This window comes from Bison bison, unplaced genomic scaffold, assembly GCF_000754665.1.
Source record: "Bison bison bison isolate TAMUID 2011002044 unplaced genomic scaffold, Bison_UMD1.0 scf7180017864250, whole genome shotgun sequence".
NCBI classification, from domain to species: domain Eukaryota; kingdom Metazoa; phylum Chordata; class Mammalia; order Artiodactyla; family Bovidae; genus Bison; species Bison bison.
In genome coordinates, this window is record NW_011494822.1 from 239,056 (window position 1) to 256,127 (window position 17,072).

The 17,072-nt window shown below is 47.6% G+C and overlaps 1 protein-coding gene across 1 annotated transcript in view; it reads right to left on the reverse strand.

Annotated features, from left to right (window-relative positions):
- Positions 1–17,072, reverse strand: part of ANKRD33B (ankyrin repeat domain 33B) — a 98,544-nt gene that overhangs the window by 79,021 nt on the left and 2,451 nt on the right. Inside the window, exons 2-4 of the mRNA XM_010847537.1 lie at positions 16,786–16,945; positions 16,336–16,533; positions 15,419–15,525 (exon numbers count right to left, since the gene is read on the reverse strand). Coding sequence (XP_010845839.1) covers positions 15,419–15,525; positions 16,336–16,533; positions 16,786–16,945 — 465 coding nt within the window. The remainder of the gene's footprint in view (positions 1–15,418; positions 15,526–16,335; positions 16,534–16,785; positions 16,946–17,072) is intronic.

Genomic DNA, 17,072 nt, shown 5'->3' on the forward strand with positions numbered 1-17,072 from the left:
GAAGCCAGAACCCAGGAAAGGATGCTTTCTGACGCCCAACAATGAAACTGCAGACTGAGTGGCAGGGGCAACCAGAGAAGGTGCAGGAACAGCCCCCCAGCCCCCGGGGCGAGGCTGGACATCAGTCACCGGGGCAAGTACCCACCGCCTCCACATGCCCTTGGCTTTCAGAAGCAGAGGAATTTTAGGTGCCTGCGAGCAAGTGAATCATGGGTTTCTTTGATTTGGAGTTTGTGCGTGTGTGTGTTTTCTTTTTTAGGACCAGAGAGATCCAAAGATGTTGCAAGAAGAAGGGAAAGAACTAGCACAGGGAAAGGTGGAAAAGGTCATGAGAGGCGGCAAGGGACAGCCGCCAAGGCAGGAGCAAGTGGGGACCAAGTACCCCCAGGAAGGGGTTTCTCTGAGCGGGGCAGGGATGCGGTGACAAGCCATCCACGGCCTTCACTGAGCACTTCCCAAGTCCTCGGCCCCGGAGACCCGGGCAAGGACAAAACCAGGCTGGTCTTGCTCTCAACACAACCATTATCCCCTGATGCAAGAGCAAAAAAGGTGGGGAAGCCAGACAAGCCTGAGGACGCGGACCTCCAGCCTCTCTTCAGACCAGGCAGCGAGGCCGTGCCCAAGCACAGACTCTTCCAGGAGGAGTTGGCAGAAACATTAATGGAGATGGAAATGCAGTTCACCAGGGGTACCCAGGGTTTCCCTGGTGACTCAGATGGTAAAGAATCCACCTGCAATGTGGGAGACCTGGGTGTGATCCCTAGGTTGGGAAGATCCCTTGGAGGAGGGCATAGCAACCCACTCCAGTATTCTTGCCTGGAGAATCCCCATATAAGTCCATATAGTCAAAACTATGTTTTTTTCCAGTAGTCAGATACAGATCTGAGAGTTGGACCATAAAGAAGGCTGAGCCCTGAAGAATTGATGCTTTCAAAATGTGATGCTGGAGAAGACTCTTGAGAGTCCCTTGGACAGCAAGGAGATGGAGTCAGTCCTAAAGGAAATCAACCCTGAATATTCATTGGATGGTGAAGCTGAAGTTCCAATACTTTGGCCACTTGATCCAAAGAGCTGACCCATTGGAAAAGACCCTGATGCTGGAAAGATTGAGGGCAGGAGGAGAAGCAGGTGACAGAGAATGAGGTGGTTGAATGTCATCATCACCTCAATGGACATGAGTCTGAGCAAACTCCAGGAGACAGTGAAGGACAGGGAAGCTTGGCGTGCTGTAGTTCATGAGGCCACAAAGTGTCAGACACAACTGAGCGACTGAACAACAAGGAGTACCCAGAGTGCACATCAGAACTCCCTGGAGGGCTGTGAACACAGTGCTGATCCCACTCCAGAGTTCCCAATTCCCAGGTCCCCACAGACACTGCTGCACGGGGACCACACTTTGAGGACCTCAGTGACAGATCAGCAAACGCAAGCAGAGGTGAATAAAAGGACAGCTCTGCCCAAGGCTCACTGTGACATGGCTAAAATTTGGGGCTTTGCATACTTTTTCAAAAAATGTGATTTCTTACCATATACTGTAATTTACCAGAAATTTGCAATTAAGATCTTGAAAGGAGATACTAGTTGCTTAGGGTTGGAGGGGACATGGAATAGAAGGGGACAGCTGACGGGTACAAGGTTTCTTTCCTCGATGGATGTTCTAAAGGGGACTGTGGTGATGCCTGCACACATCTGTGAATATACTAAAAAGCATTAAATTGTAAACTTTTAAATGAGTGAATTGTATACTGTGTGAATTATATATCAACACTGTTGTTGTTTTTTTTTTAAATACATTTTCTTCACTTTCCTTTTGATTACTTCCTTTAATTTTGCGTTTTGGGGATTTCCCATCACGTAGAGCTTCAAAGGTTTAGTTTCCTTTGAGATTTTTTTTTTTCTACTTCTAGGCATCTTCTGACCACTTAATTTTGAACTGTTTCGTTTTACGCATCTAAACTTCTGTTTAAAATCCCAGAAAAGCAGGATTCTCTATTTTTAGAGAGGGAGATTCTCTATATGTAAACCCATCCCATGGTCCACATACAGACTCAGGAATTTTTTGAGTAAAAGACCTGCACAAATATTTCCACAAATATTCAAAAAAAAAAAAAAAAAACTATGTACCTTTTCTGCAAGTGGAAAGACACTTTAAATGCATCAGCAGTTGATGTGTTTTGCTATAGTTTAAATGTCTGTGTCCCCCGAAAATTCATATTCTGAAATCCTAACCCTCAGGTGTGATGGTCCTAGGAGTGGGGCCTTTGGGGGATTAGATCATGAAGGTGGATGAGTATTCTTATAAAGAGACCCCACAGGGCTCCTCCCCTGGCTCTGTCAAGTGAAGATGCAGAGAAGATGACCGTCTGTGAACCAGGAATCGAGCCCTCACCAGATACTGAATCTGCATGGCCCTGATCTTGAATTTCTAGCCTCCAGAGCTGTGAAAAATAAATATCTGATTTTTATAAGCCACTCGGCCGGGTGTTCTGTCACAGCAGCCCAAATGGATGAAAACAGGTTTTAATAGCTAACATTCAGTAATATCCACTTATTTGGGGGTTGGGAAAGGTCTCATTTCTTCTTGCCTGCATGCCTGCTAAGTCGCTCAGTCGTGTCCAACTCTTTGTGACCCCATGGACTGTAGCCCTTCAGGCTCCTCTGTCCATGGGTTTGTCCAGGCAAGAATACTGGAGAGGGTTACCATGCCCTCCTCCAGGGGATCTTCATGACTCAGGGGTTGAACCCACATCTCTGATGTCTCCTGCATTGGCAGGCGGATTCTCTACCACTAGCACCACCTGTGCTAGTGACTTAAGAAAAAAGTCCCTCTTTTCTTCTTACTTTGACTCTCTTCTAAAGTACTCGTGTCATTGACAAGGAAACATGAGCCTGCACATATTTGCTAAAACTTATGTTGCGGGATTTCCCTGGTAGTCCACTGGTGAAGAATCCACCTTGCAATGTAGGAGACACGGGTTTGATCCCTGGTGGGGAACTAACATGCCACAGGGCAACTAAGCCCTCAAGCTGAAAGTACTGAGCCCCCAAGCCACGACTAGACAGCCCGCCCACCCGCTGCAACGGAAGATCTGGCATGTTGCAGTGATGATCCTGAGTGCCACAACTAAGACCCAATGCAGCCAAATAGGTGATATATATAAAATAAATATATTTTTTTTAAGAAACACGTGGAAATCAAGCCATCTGCAGATTGATAGATAGAACTTGCCAGATGCAAACAAAATGTTGATGAGTTTTCAGTTATTTTCAAAGGCCCCTCAAGCCAATTAACCTTAGGTAACTTTAAGAAATAATGTAACAGTACCTTAAGTACTTTTTGGGCCCAATGATATTATTAGTAGAATCACTGTGAGTCACTGCCTTTTACAAATGAAGTAGGTTAACGTACTGCACTTGTGAGTGAGTGAGTGAAAGTTGCTCAGCCATGTCCAACCCTTTGCGACCCCTTGGACTGTAGCCTGACAGGCTCCTCTGTCCATGAAATTCTCCAGGCAAGAATCCTGGAGTGTGTTGCCATTCCTTTCCCCAGGGGATCATCCCGACCCAGGGATTGAACCCGGGTCTCCTGCATTGCAGGCGGATTCTTAATCATCTGAGCCACCAGGGAAGGCCCCCATGTACTCGTACCTCGTTCTAAGTAAACCAAAGGATTTAGATTTGTTTACACCAGATATTTTAAAATCGTTATTTCTGTTTAAAACAAATTCACCAGAGATTTCCTGGTGCATTTTATGACGAGTAGCTGAATTTTTTAAATTTTATTTTCTAATTGGAGGAAAATTGCTTTACAATGTTGTGTTGGTTTCTGCCATACAACAGTGCAAATCAGCCATAATTATCCATGTACCCTCTCCCTCTTATGCCTCCCTTCTCTCCCCACCCCACCCTCTAGGTCATCACAGAGCACCAGGCTGGGCTCCCTGTGTTACTCAGCAACCCCTCACCGACTGCCTACTTTACACGTGGTAGTGTATATATGTCTATGTGATTAAGTCGCTCAATTTTTTAGAGAAATGCATTTATTCTGCTTTTCAGGTATAGCAGTGGAGAGTAACCCCACTCCAGGGCCTCCTGCCCTGGGTCCACACAGATCAAGGGCTCTCTGGTCTCCCAAAATCCTCCCAGGAAGATGCATCTGTGCTGTATCCCCCATGTCTGAGAGCTCTCTCATGATATCAAAGGACCCAGTCTAAACAACTACATTCAGGCAGATGCTTCCCTCTCAGTGGACGTGCCCCAGATACTACTGTTGTTCAGTCGCTCAGTTGTATCCGACTCTTTGTGATCCGATGGACTGCAGTGCACCAAGCTTCCCTGTCCTTCACTATCTCCTGGAGTTTACTCAAACTCATGTCCATTGAGTCAGTGATGCCATCCAACCATCTTACCCTCTGTCCTCCCCTTCTCCTCCTGCCTTCAATCTTTCCCAGCATCAGGGTTGTTTCCAGTAAGTAAGCTCTTAGAATCAGGCGACCAAAGGATTGGAGTTCAGCTTCAGCATCAGTCCTTGCAATGAACATTCAGGGTTTATTTCTTTAAGGACTGACTGGTCTGATCTTGCTGTCCAAAGGACTCTCAAGAGTCTTCTCTAGCACCACACTTTGAAAGCATCGATTCTTCGGCACTCACGCTTCTTTGTGGTCCAACTAGAACTTAACAAACAGCTTTCCTCCTAAGTAGCTTTTCCAGGCTTTGCTGAAGGAGGAATTCTGTGGTCAGTGGGCCTTTCAGCTTCTGTGAGGTGACACTTTGTGTGTGGCCCCAACAAACACACACACATCCTAAGCAGGATGATGGGCCATCCCGGTTGGCCAGGAGCACAGGGGTTTCCCAGGATGTGGGACCTTGATGCCAACACAAGGAAATTCTGGGCAGACCGGAGAGACCCGATCCCCCTTCAGCACCAGTGGGTGCTTCCCACCCACCAGCGCACATGGAGAGTGAGCCTGGGGGCCTCAGAGGTGGCCTGTGCCAGCACCCCTCAACAGAGTTGGGCCTGTGGGTAACAACGCATCAGTCACTCCCTCCCCTGCTTCATGGCGTCCTCCATGTCCCTTTGCACTGCGGAAGCACAGGCTCCCCAAAGAACTGGTCCTCTGAAACAAGATGGTCAGCAGGCAGGAGCGTCTCTGGGTGATACCAGGACTCCTCGCCCTGGTCCAGACGTTGGACCATCCCGGGCTACAGTACACAGAATTCATTTCCTAGAAACCCACCCATTTCCTATGACCAAGGAAAAAACGCCTGACTCACAGATCCACAAAACCATCCAGGCGGCTATGTCACCGCTGCTATTTTTAGCACATGACCATTGTGTTTCCAAATACAAAGGCTGGAAGGTCTAGAAGGAAGCAATGCAGCCTGACCCTCCTGCCCAGAAGCAGGCAGGGCCAGGTCCTTGGGGATGCCCAGGAGGTGAAACAGAAGTGGAAGGGGACTTCAGGAACCCACCGCAGCTGCTTATTCACAGCAGAATGTCACAACTGGGTCAGGCACTGAGAGTCCCAGGATGTACCAGGGCTCCCAGCCAGGGCTCTGCATGACCATGAACTCACAGGAAATGAGTTTGGACTCTGTCCATTCTCCTCCAAGCCACCACCGCCACCGCCCACAGTCAAAGGTGCTCCCGAGATGGGGTCCCAGTCCCCAGCCCTCCCCTCCCACCTTGCTTCATCTGCACCCATGGCCCCAGCCACCACTGTCCTCAAGGTACGAATGCATAACCCGAGATCTACCCTCTTAACTAACGTTTACATTTACAAACAGGCCCTTATCAAGTGACAGACACACTATTGGCTTGACCGCTCCTCTTTGGCTAGATGGTTAATTTGCTCCCACCTTTTCCCTTGGCCGAAATTGAAGCTGCAGGACTAGAAACCCATCTTGAGGTTAATTCACCCACAGAAACAACAGCTGTCCTCACTGAGCACCCTCTGTTATGCCTAAGTCACTGATTCATTCTGCCTAGAACTTCCATGAGGTTATTGTGAGCCTCATAAAAAGCACCCCCTTTTCTAGATGAGCATCTAGAGGAAACTGAGGCTGGGAAGACCATGTGACTTGTCCAGGGTCATGTGACCGACCTAAGGCTACCATCTTTGGCCACCACACTTGCTTTCTCCTCTCAGAATAAAGTTCCATAGCTCTTCCCACAAGTGAACATGCCCATCACCAAGAGCGCAGACTCTGGTTCTGTACATCTAGGGAGGGCCTGCAATCCTGCATTTGGGGAAAAACCCTAGATGAGCACCTCATTGAACCACACTTGAGTAGCAACATTCAAACACCCAACATTCCCATCAGTCTCATCTCCCCATATTAACCACATCTGATCTTGCTTTAGCTTCCAAAATCCAGTCTATTCATGTGGTAGGGCTGCAGATAAAAGGTAATGCATGCCTCCCCTCATTTCTACTAAATTTTTGATTTTGAAATAGTGGTCAACTGACACGAAGCCACCCCTTCAGCCTGTCTCCCCAGTATCAACATCTGCATAATTATAGTGCAAGAGCATCATGAAAGGGGCACTGCTGCATTCCACAGAGCTTGTTCAGGGGTCCCTGGTGTGTGTGTGTGTGTGTGTGTGTCTGTGTGTGTGTGTCTGTGTCTGTGTCTGTGTGTGGTCCTCTGCCATTGTAACCCTCGTGCAGCTCCGGGTAACCACCACCACGATCTAGAAGCAGGCCTGCCCCAGCCAGAGTACCATCCACTCCTCCCCGCAGAGCCCTAACCCAGCAACCCCCCATCTGTTCTCCATCTCTGAAAGTCAAAGTCGCTCAGTCATGTCCGACTCTTTGCGACCCCATGAACTACACAGTCCATGGAATTCTCCAGGCCACAATACTGGAGTGGGTAACTTTTCTCTTCTCCAGGGGATCTTCCCAAACCAGGGATCAAACCCAGGTCTCCTGCATTGCAGGTGGATTCTTTGCCAGCTGAGCCACCAGGGAAGCCCAAGAGAAGGTCTCATCTCTACAACTGCATTACTTTGGGAAGATTACGTAAATAGAACCACATGGCATATAATCCTTAGAGATTTTTTTTTTTTCACTCAGCCTAATTTCTCCATCTTCCTTCCTTCCTTTATTCATTTCTTCAGCTGTGCTGGGCCTCCACTGCTGCGTGGGCTTTTCCCCAGCTGCAGCAGGCAGGAGCTCCTCTCTGGTTGTGGGGCACAGGCTTCTCGCTGCCTTCTTGCTGCAGAGCATGGGCTCTAGGAAACAGGCTCAACCCTAGGGGCTCACAGGCTTAGGTGCCCCGAGGCATGTTGGGGCTTCCCAGATCAGGGATCGAACCCATGTCTCCTGCACTGGCAGGCGGATTCTTTACCACTGAGCCTCCAGGGAAGCCCTTCATTTTCAACTGAATTCACGTGTCTTTCCTTATCCCAGCAAGTGTGCTGCTATAAATGTGACACCCTTCACTGGCGGGCACCAGCCCTGAGCAGAGGTCCTGCCTCTCCCCTGCCCTGGCCTGCACACCTCTCTCCGCTGGGATGTCCCTCACCAGGTGTGACCTCTCGCCCATGAGCCAGCTACATTTCAGAAACAGAAGCCAGAGGGAAATGCTTGATTCCTTCATCTCCCCCTACCCATCACATGCCTGCCCTGGATCTGAACTCATTCACAGCTGACATCGATATGCCTTTAGAAGCATACACTGCTTTTCTGATACTTGGAAATTGCTCTCAAATCCTACTCTTCCAATCCAATTCTGCCACCTACCCAACTGGCACTCGGGATTTCAAGTCTCGCTTCATTTCCGTGTCTCTGACTTAGTAGAAATAAGTAAATGCCACCTTCAACTGTCTTTAAAATTCAGAAATACCATTAAAAAATAGTCTCTATTCTTTTTGTACACATACATCGAGTGACATCAAGGATTTTTAATATCCTACTTCATCATAAAACCTGAACTCATAAACACACACATACACCATTATTCTACCAGTTGTCTAAAAGAATTACTTCCCAACCATCTAGAATGAAACATATTTCCATTGTTCACATATTTCCTTTGTTCACATAGTTTAACAACTTCTCTACATCCCTCTTATTTCTTTTAATTAAAGGAAATTACATATTTTTTACATATGGAATTATTTTGACTTAATTTGGAGAAATTATAAAATATCACATGGTTATGATTTAGATAGTTGGGGCTTCCCTCATAGCTCAGTTGGTAAAGAATCCACCTGCAGTGCAAGAGACCCCCAGTTCGATTCCTGGGTCGGGAAGATCTGCTAAAGAAGGGATAGGCTACCCACTCCAGTGTTCTTGGGCTTCCCCTGTGGCTCAGTTGGTAAAGAATCTGCCTGCAATGTGGAAGAGCTGGGTTCAATCCCTGGGTTGGGAAGATCCACTGGAGAAGGGAAAGGCTACCTACTCCAGTATTGTGGCCTGGAGAATTCCATGGACTGTATAGTCCATGAGGTCGCAGAGTCGGACGTGACTGATCGCCTTTCATTATGATTTAGAATTACTGGCCCAACAGGCTATAAAGTCAGTCTCAAAAATTTTCAGAGTATCACGCAGACCATAGTCTCTGAATCAGGCTTCAAAGGTTATTTTATATAAAGCCTAACAATATATACTTAAAAAATTAAATACCATTCTAAATAACTGCTAGGTCAAAAAAAAGAAATCATTAATATAAATGAAAACCTAACAATAATAAAATGTTACATATCAAAACTTGTGGGGAAAAATGAAAGTGATACTTTGAAAGTTATATGTAGAATAAACCTGAAGGAAGGAAATAATAAAAAGGAAAGCAGAAATTAATGAAATAGCGAACAAGGAAACAGATCCAGAACAAAAGTTGATTCTCTGAAAAGACAATAAAATATTTTTGAAGAGACAAAGTCGGATGCGACTGAGTGACTAAGCAACACCACAAAAGAGAAACAGCTTAAATGCAAAAAATGCAAAAATACAGGATATAATATGTTATAGCAGAGATTAAAAAGAGAATTCTGTAAAAAGCTCATACTACTAATCTTTAAAATTTAGGAGAAAAAAATGGAACAGCTTCCTAGAAAAACAGAGATTACCATAATGGATTCAGGAAGAAAGAGAAAATCAGAATAATCCTATAACCATCAGTTACTGACCTAAAGGTCTGGTCAGAGGAATTGAATTTTAGAAACTTAAAATTAGTTAAATCACACTTAAAGCTTTCCCTATACTGTAAAGCCTTCCCTATACTGTAGCCATATTTACTAGAAGTTGTCATTCAAAATAGTTTTAACTAATAGCTCACTTATCATATTGACATGAAGGTTGGGCAAATAAATGAGATTCCAAAAGAATTTCTAAACCATCTTACTGCTTTAGATTTTTATAACATCTCTGTCTTAGTCTTCCTTTACAAACATAGGTTGGAAAGGAAATCAACAGTATAAAATCAGCACACAGAATTTCTGGGTAGCCCATTCCTCAAGTGCAGCCAGGAGGCAAAGGTGGAAGGCTCAGAAACCCCTTGGGGAGGCTCACAGGGGTCAAAAGGCAGACCATGAACAGCTGCCAGGTCATTCTAGAAGCCAGCTCTCCTGACGTATCTAGAGGCCCTCTTCCCTGAGCCCCACTTTCTTCTACTAAAAAATGATAGGGACCACCAAGCTCCAAAATCCATCCCGGCTTCAAGACCCCCTGATAATGCTTCTCCTAGGTTTCTGAAACCTATACACACACACACACCAAAAGCAGCATTAAATATAATCCTGTCCATCAAAATTAAAACAGGCCTTCAGGAGCTGATACTCACTGAGGCTGGATGGTTAGGACATGGGAGGTTCTTGATAGCTTCTCCTCAGGCACCTATCTGAAATATTCCTCAATAAAGATACATTTTAAATAAACAGAAATGCTGAGGGTTAGTGAACAGCATCGACTACAAGCAAAAGCAAGTTCACACTAGAGGGTAAATTCATGCTTGGCTTTGTAACCTGCTTCAGCAGAACTGACGCTGAACCTTTCTTGCTCTGCTGGCTCCCTGGCAACTCAGCCCCTGCCTCGGAGAACAGGCCCAGACCAGCCTGCTGCAGGAGGAGAAACCACACAGACAGAGACCAGCCACCCCAGCCAAGACCGTCCCCGTCCTGCCATCTGCAGCCAACCCCCAGCTAAAAGCCTATCTGGCTGAGATGGGCTGGGCTGGGCCACCCTCAGCAACATGTGACTGGTGTGTACACCCTGAGGTTTCAGTTATTTGTTATGCAGCATTGCTGTGGCCATAGATAACTGACACACTTACATGAAGAACACAAGGGACACTTTATGGCACTACAGTGGTGAATACGAGTCATTACACATCTGTCCAAACCCACAGAATGGCAACCCCCTCCAGTATTCTTGCCTGGGAAATCCCATGGACAGAGAAGCCTGGCGGGCTACATCCAGCCCATGGGGTCCCAAAAGAGTCGAACATGACACCGAAATGAAACAACAATACAGTGTCCAACACCAAGGGTAACCAAGGTAAACTGTGGAGTTTGGCTGATTGTGATGGATCAGTGTAACTTCATCAGCTACAGCAAACGTACCACTCTGGTGGGGGATGTAGGCAATGGGGGCAGGTGGATGTGCCTCGGGAGAGTAGAGGATATAAGGGAAATCTCTGCTCCTTCCCCTCAATTTTGCTGTGAACCTAAAATTATTCTTTAAAAAATCGTGTCCTTTTTTTTTTTTCCCACTTTGTGTTTTTTTCCCACACCTCACAGTATGTGAAATCTTAGTTCCCCAACCAAGGATCAAACCTTGCCCCCTGCAGTGGAAGCATGAAGTCTTAAGCACTGGACTGTCAGGGAAGTCCTGTCCTTTTTTAACCAGAAAATGAAAGAAATGGGGGACCCACTTGGCGGTCTAGCGGTTTAGACTCTGTGCTTCCACTGCAAGGAGCACAGGTTGGATTCCTGGTCAGGGAACTAGATTCTACATGCTGCAACTAAGACCTAGCCCAGCCAAATAAATAAACATTTTAAAAATATATCACTTCCTCAGTGATCAATGAGGATCAGTAGAGGAAAACAACAGAATGGGGAAAGACTAGAGATCTGTTCAAGAAAATCAGAGATACCAAGGGAACATTTCATGCAAAGATAGGCACAAAAAAGGACAGACAGAAGCAGAAGATATTAAGAAGAGGTGGCAAGAATACACAGAACTATACAAAAAAGATCTTCACGACCCAGATAATCATAATGGTGTGATCACTCACCTCTAACCAGACATCCTGGAATGCGAAGTCAAGTGGGCCTTAGGAAGTATCACTATGAGCAAAGCTACTGGAGGTGATGGAATCCCAGTTGAGCTATTTCAAATCCTAAAAGATGATGCTGTGAAAGTGCTGCACTCAATTTGGAAAACTCAGCAGTGGCTACAGGACTGGAAAAGGTCAGTTTTCATTCCAATCCCAAAGAAAGACAATGCCAAAGAATGTTCAAACTACAGCACAATTGCTCTCATCTCACACGCTAGTAAAGTAATGCTCAAAATTCTCCAAGCCAGGTTTCAGCAATACGTGAACCGTGAATTTCCAGATGTTCAAGCTGGTTTTAGAAAAGGCAGAGGAACCAGAGATCAAGTTACCAACATCTGCTGGAGCATAGAAAAAGCAGGAGAATTCCAGAAAAACACCTACGTCTGCTTTATTGACTATGCCAAAGCCTATGACTGTGTGGATCACAATAAACTGTGGAAAATTCTGAAAGAGATGGAAATACCAGACCACCTGACTTGCCTCCTGAGAAATCTGTATGCAGGTCAAGAAGCAACGGTTAGAACTGGACAAGGAACAACAGACTGGTTCCAAATTGGGAAAGGACTATCTCAAGCCTGTATATTGTCACTCTGTTTATTTAACTTATATGCAGAGTACATCATGAAAAATGCCGGGCTGGATGAAGCACAAGCTGGAATCAAGATTGCTGGGAGAAAAATCAATAACCTCAGATATGCAGAAGACACCACTCTTACGACAGAAAGTGAAGAACTAAAGAGACTCTTGATGAAGATGAAAGAGGAGAGTGAAAAAGCTGGCTTAAAACTCAACATACAAAAAACTAAGATCATGGCATCCGGTCCCATCACTTCATGGCAAATAGATGGGGAAACAATGGAAACAGTTAGAGATTTTATTTTCTTGGGCTCCAAAATCACGCAGATGGTGACTGCAGCCATTCCTGAGCCAACTGAGGAAATGGGTGAAGTAGTCTTTGAAACATTTCAGCAAGAGGAACTGGAACTTAAACATGTAAGATAAGAGTCCCATCAAGAGAGGAGGGGGACTTCCCTGGTGGTCCAGCGGTTAAGGCTTCTGCTTCCACTGCTGAGGACCCGGGTTAAATCTCTGGCCATGGAACTAAGTTCTGGTAAGCACGTGGCATGACCAGAATAAATTTAATTATTTTTTTTTAAAGGAAAGAGTACAATATTTTCAAGGTAGCAGAATTGGGCCTAATTTGGTTCAAGAGCTGTCTGACATTCAAACCACCGTTCTGTAACAATGAACACAGCACAAACATTTCCTTTGGTTGCAGTCCTCTCTGCAGAGTTGTCAGGGCCTTATCTCAGGAGAGAAGTGAAGAATTAACAAGGAGAACTGTCCCCGAGTCAGCGGGAACAAAACAAGCATAAATCTACAAGACAGCAGAGCACACTCTGAATACTTCTGAAGGATTGTTTGACAAATATTTACATGTTGCATATTCAGTTATGCAATCCTTTTAGAACAATAAATATTTTAGAAGGAGACTCTGCTGAGCTAGGTCCAAAATTCTACCGATCTCAGGAGCCAGGAAACAACAGACCTTTTTTTTTCTTGGCCATGCAGCGTAGCACAGGGGATCTAGTTCCCTGGCCAGGGATCAAATCCTTATCCCTTGCACTGGAAACCTGAAGTCTTAACCACTGGACCACCAGCAAAGTCCCCAGAACACACCTTCTTAAACAAAACAAGTCTGATCCTTAGTTAACTCCAGCCAAATGAAACCTCACTCATCTCGGCAAACTCTCTTCTTAATGGACCAGAGATCAACAGTTTAATAAACACAACCCCTAAAAAGCCTTTAGAGACATTTTCCTTCTGGGAAGCTGCTATCTGAAGCCTGTGAGCAGTTCACAGGCTGTTGTTATCTAGTCACTCGGATATCACTGAGTCACTTATCCCGACTCTTTGTGACCCCACGGACTGTAGCCTGCCAGGTTCCTCTGTCTGTGGGATTTCCCAGGCAAGAATGCTGGAGTGGGTAGTCATTTCCTTCTCTGGGGGATCTTCCCAGCCCAGGGATGGAACCAGCGACTCCTGCATCGGCAGGGGGGTTCTTTACCACTGACTCACCAGGAAGGCCTGAGTAGTCTGCTAGTTAATGCAATTCCCCTTGTCCTCCAGCAAAAACGCTCAGACTTTCCATAAGCTTTTTACTGCTACTGATCACAGACCAGCCCCTGAACAGCTCCTGCCTCAGGACCTGTGCACTTGCTGTGCCCTCTTCCTGAAGTGCTCTTTCCGAGTTTTCTTCTCTGCATCTTTTCGTTTTAAATAATGTGACTCGGGTTTGTTTTGTTTTGTTTTGTTTTGTTTTTGGCTGTGCTGGGTCTTCATGGCTACGATCAGCCTTTCCCTACTTGCAGCGCGCAAGCTTCTCACTGAGGTGGCTCCTCGTGTTGCAGAGCACAGGCTCTAGGGTGCTCGGGCTTCAGCGCTGTGGCACACGAGCTTAGCTTCCCCTTGACATACGGAATCTTCCCGGGCCAGGATCAGCCCGTGTCCCCTGCATCGGCAGGGAGATTCTTAACCCCCGAACCACCAACGAAGCCCTCTTCTCTACGTCTTTGCTAGAACGTCACCGGTTCTCTCGAATGACCACCCTACCTGCCATTGCAGGCCTCAACTGCTGAACACCCGGACTGTCCTCCCTTGGTTCCAGGAGCTGCTGGCTTGGCTGGGGATGGGAGGAAAGACTTCCCTGAGGAGACGCCCTGAAGACCTGAAGCTGAAGGCTGTGAGCAGCCGAGTCGTGTGGCCGTGTGCGGAGGGATATCACGGCCCCGAGACCGGACACCAGCACGCTGAAACCAGATTTCCCAGCTTCCCATTTCTTAACCAGCAGCTCCAGGCCGGCCCCTCAGCAGCTAGCCCTGGAAAGCCCCTCTGGCTTCAGCGACCACATTGTCCCGCACCGTGACCGACCACCGCCTTGGAGCCATCTGCCTGCCTAGAAGGTCCTCCCACCACCACCTCCAAAAGTCGCCCTTCACTGGGCTTCCCTGATTGTCCTCACGTCCCGGCTTCCAAGATGTTTGCTCTGCACTTCTATAGAGCTCCTCTCACATCCTGCCTCTGGCTATAAGCACTGGGCGCTATTACCCTCTAAGCACTGAGCACTAGTACTCTCTAAGCACTGGGCACTATTGCTCTCTAAGTACTGGGCACTATTACTCTCTAAGCACTGGGCACTAATGCTCTCTAAGCTCTGGGCGCTAATACTCTCTAAACACTGGGTGCTATTGCTCTCTAAGTACTGGGCACTAGTACTCTCTAAGCACTGGGCGCTATTACTCTCTAAGCACTGGGCGCTATTACTCTCTAAACACTGGGTGCTATTACTCTCTAAACACTGGGTATTATTGCTTTCTAAGTACTGGGCACTATTACTCTCTAAGCACTGGGCACTAATGCTCTCTAAGCTCTGGGCGCTAATACTCTCTAAGCACTGGGCGCTATTACTCTCTAAACACTGGGTGCTATTACTCTCTAAACACTGGGTATTATTGCTTTCTAAGTACTGGGCACTATTACTCTCTAAGCACTGGGCACTAGTACTCTCTAAGCACTGGGCACTATTGCTCTCTAAGTACTGGGCACTATTACTCTCTAAGCACTGGGCACTAATGCTCTCTAAGCTCTGGGTACTAATGCTCTCTAAGCTCTGGGCGCTATTACTCTCTAAACACTGGGTGCTATTGCTCTCTAAGTACTGGGCACTAGTACTCTCTAAGTACTGGGCACTAGTACTCTCTAAGCACTGGGCGCTAATACTCTCTAAGCACTGGGCACTAATACTCTCTAAACACTGGGTATTATTGCTCTCTAAGAACTGGGTACTATTATTATCGTCTAAGCACTTGGTACTATCACTCTGAGTTCTTCCTCAATTAAAAGGTGAAGACTCTCAAGGCAGAGACCCTTTGATTCAGGAGACCCTGCAGTGCCCACTCGTGCCTGGCACACAGTGGGTCTGCAGTGAACGCTCATCAGTGACTCACTACCCCATCTGCTACAGGGTTGTGTTTTGGCCTTTGTGACACTTCATTCTTTCAAAGTGCTTCAGAAAGACAGAGGCTGTTTGATAACAAGATCAAGAAGCCACCAGGAAGAACAGAAGCTCTCGCCTCACCCCCTCAAAGCCCAGAACACAGGACCCACTTCTTCTGATCAGAAGATAAAAGGGCTTGATGGGTTGTGGGCCTTTGTCATTGATGGGCTGTGGGCCATTTCTCCATCCTGATTTGGTGGGGAGCAGAGAGGAGGCTCAGAGCAGAAAAATGAAGGGAGACTCTGTAATCAAGGGGGAAAGCACAGAGAAAAATAGCTTTGCCTGATCTCAGGAAAAAAAAAAAAAAAACCTGGAGGATGTCTCTTCTGAGCATGGAGAAGGTAGGTGAGTGAAAAACAGGACAAGACAGTAAACACGGCCACGTCAGAGAGCTGTGCGCTAGGGATCTAGTGTTCAGTAACCTGGCAGATTGAAGCTGCCATCAGCCCCACATCACAGCGGGGAAACTGAGGCAGAGACCGGAGCTGGCCACCCCTGACTCTGCACTGAGGGAGAGGCTTTCACAGTGAAAGTTGCTCAGTCGCATCCGACTCTTTGCAACCCAATGGACTATACAGTCCCTGGAATTCTCCAGGCCAGAATACTGGAGTGGGTAGCCTTTCCCTTCTCCAGGGGATCTCCCCGACACAGGAATCGAACCCCGGTCTCCTGCATTGCAGCTGGATTCTTTACCAACTGAGCCATCAGGGAAGCCCTCGAGGCTTTCATAAGAGGCTGCAAAACTCAGTACAACAGACCCAAGCCCCTTGGGGATGGTTCATGTTGTCCTCAGTGGTCTCCAGTACAGCTGCTTTCCAACTTTTATTTTTTGCCCCCAAAGGAAACACAACAAAGCACAGCCTAGTGGAGCCCAGAGTGGGGGCTGGGCAACCCAGGCCCCAGGAGACCCCAAGCTGCCTCCAACAGGGGAGAGATCCACCCCATCCCTGACCCTTCCTAACCCTTGTGGGGCTTCCTTTAAGGCAGCCCCCGGTTACCTGCTTCAGGAAACAGGTTTCCCGTGAACATCTGTGAAAAGTCACCTTGGTAAAAGCGAAAGCAGAGCTGCACAGTCAGCCGGGGCCTCCTGACGGCCAGAGGGAGGGCTGGGGTGCAGGCATCCCTGGGGTGTCCCAGGGTCACCGGGGTGATGCTGCTCACGCGGGCCCCTCTCCAGCTCTGGGAGCCTTCGAGATCTAGGGGCCAGCACCACCTGACACATTACACCAAGCGGAGAGCCCTCCCCAAGTTCAACTGCGGTGTCAAGTTCGACCATACCTGCAGGAGCTCCAGTCTGCCTGAGCCGGGTCCAGACCACAGGCAGGGGAGGAACACCCCGGGGCCCCACAGCCCCACCCCCCGCGATAAACCAAAGGCACCCGGCTCCCCCGGTTTCCAAGGAGACGCACATCCTTCCCATCAGTATGGGACCTCCCCAGCAAAGGCACCTTCCCTCCGGCTGCGCGCCAGGCAGAGACTGCCCATCCCGCGGGACCCGGGGACCGTAACAGGCAGGGAGACCGCGGCCACTGTCCGCTGGGCACCGACCACGGGCACCTGGCCGCTGCGCTCACCCTGCGGCTTGTCTCCTCCCGCGGCTTTGGTGGGCTGCGTTCCGAGAGCCAGTCCTTCTCGAGCCAACTTTTTCTTTCTTTTTTTTCCTCAGTGTTTCTCATCGTCCCTGAGTCTTGTCATGACTCATGGATCCCTCGTGCTTCTCCCCACCCCCACGCCC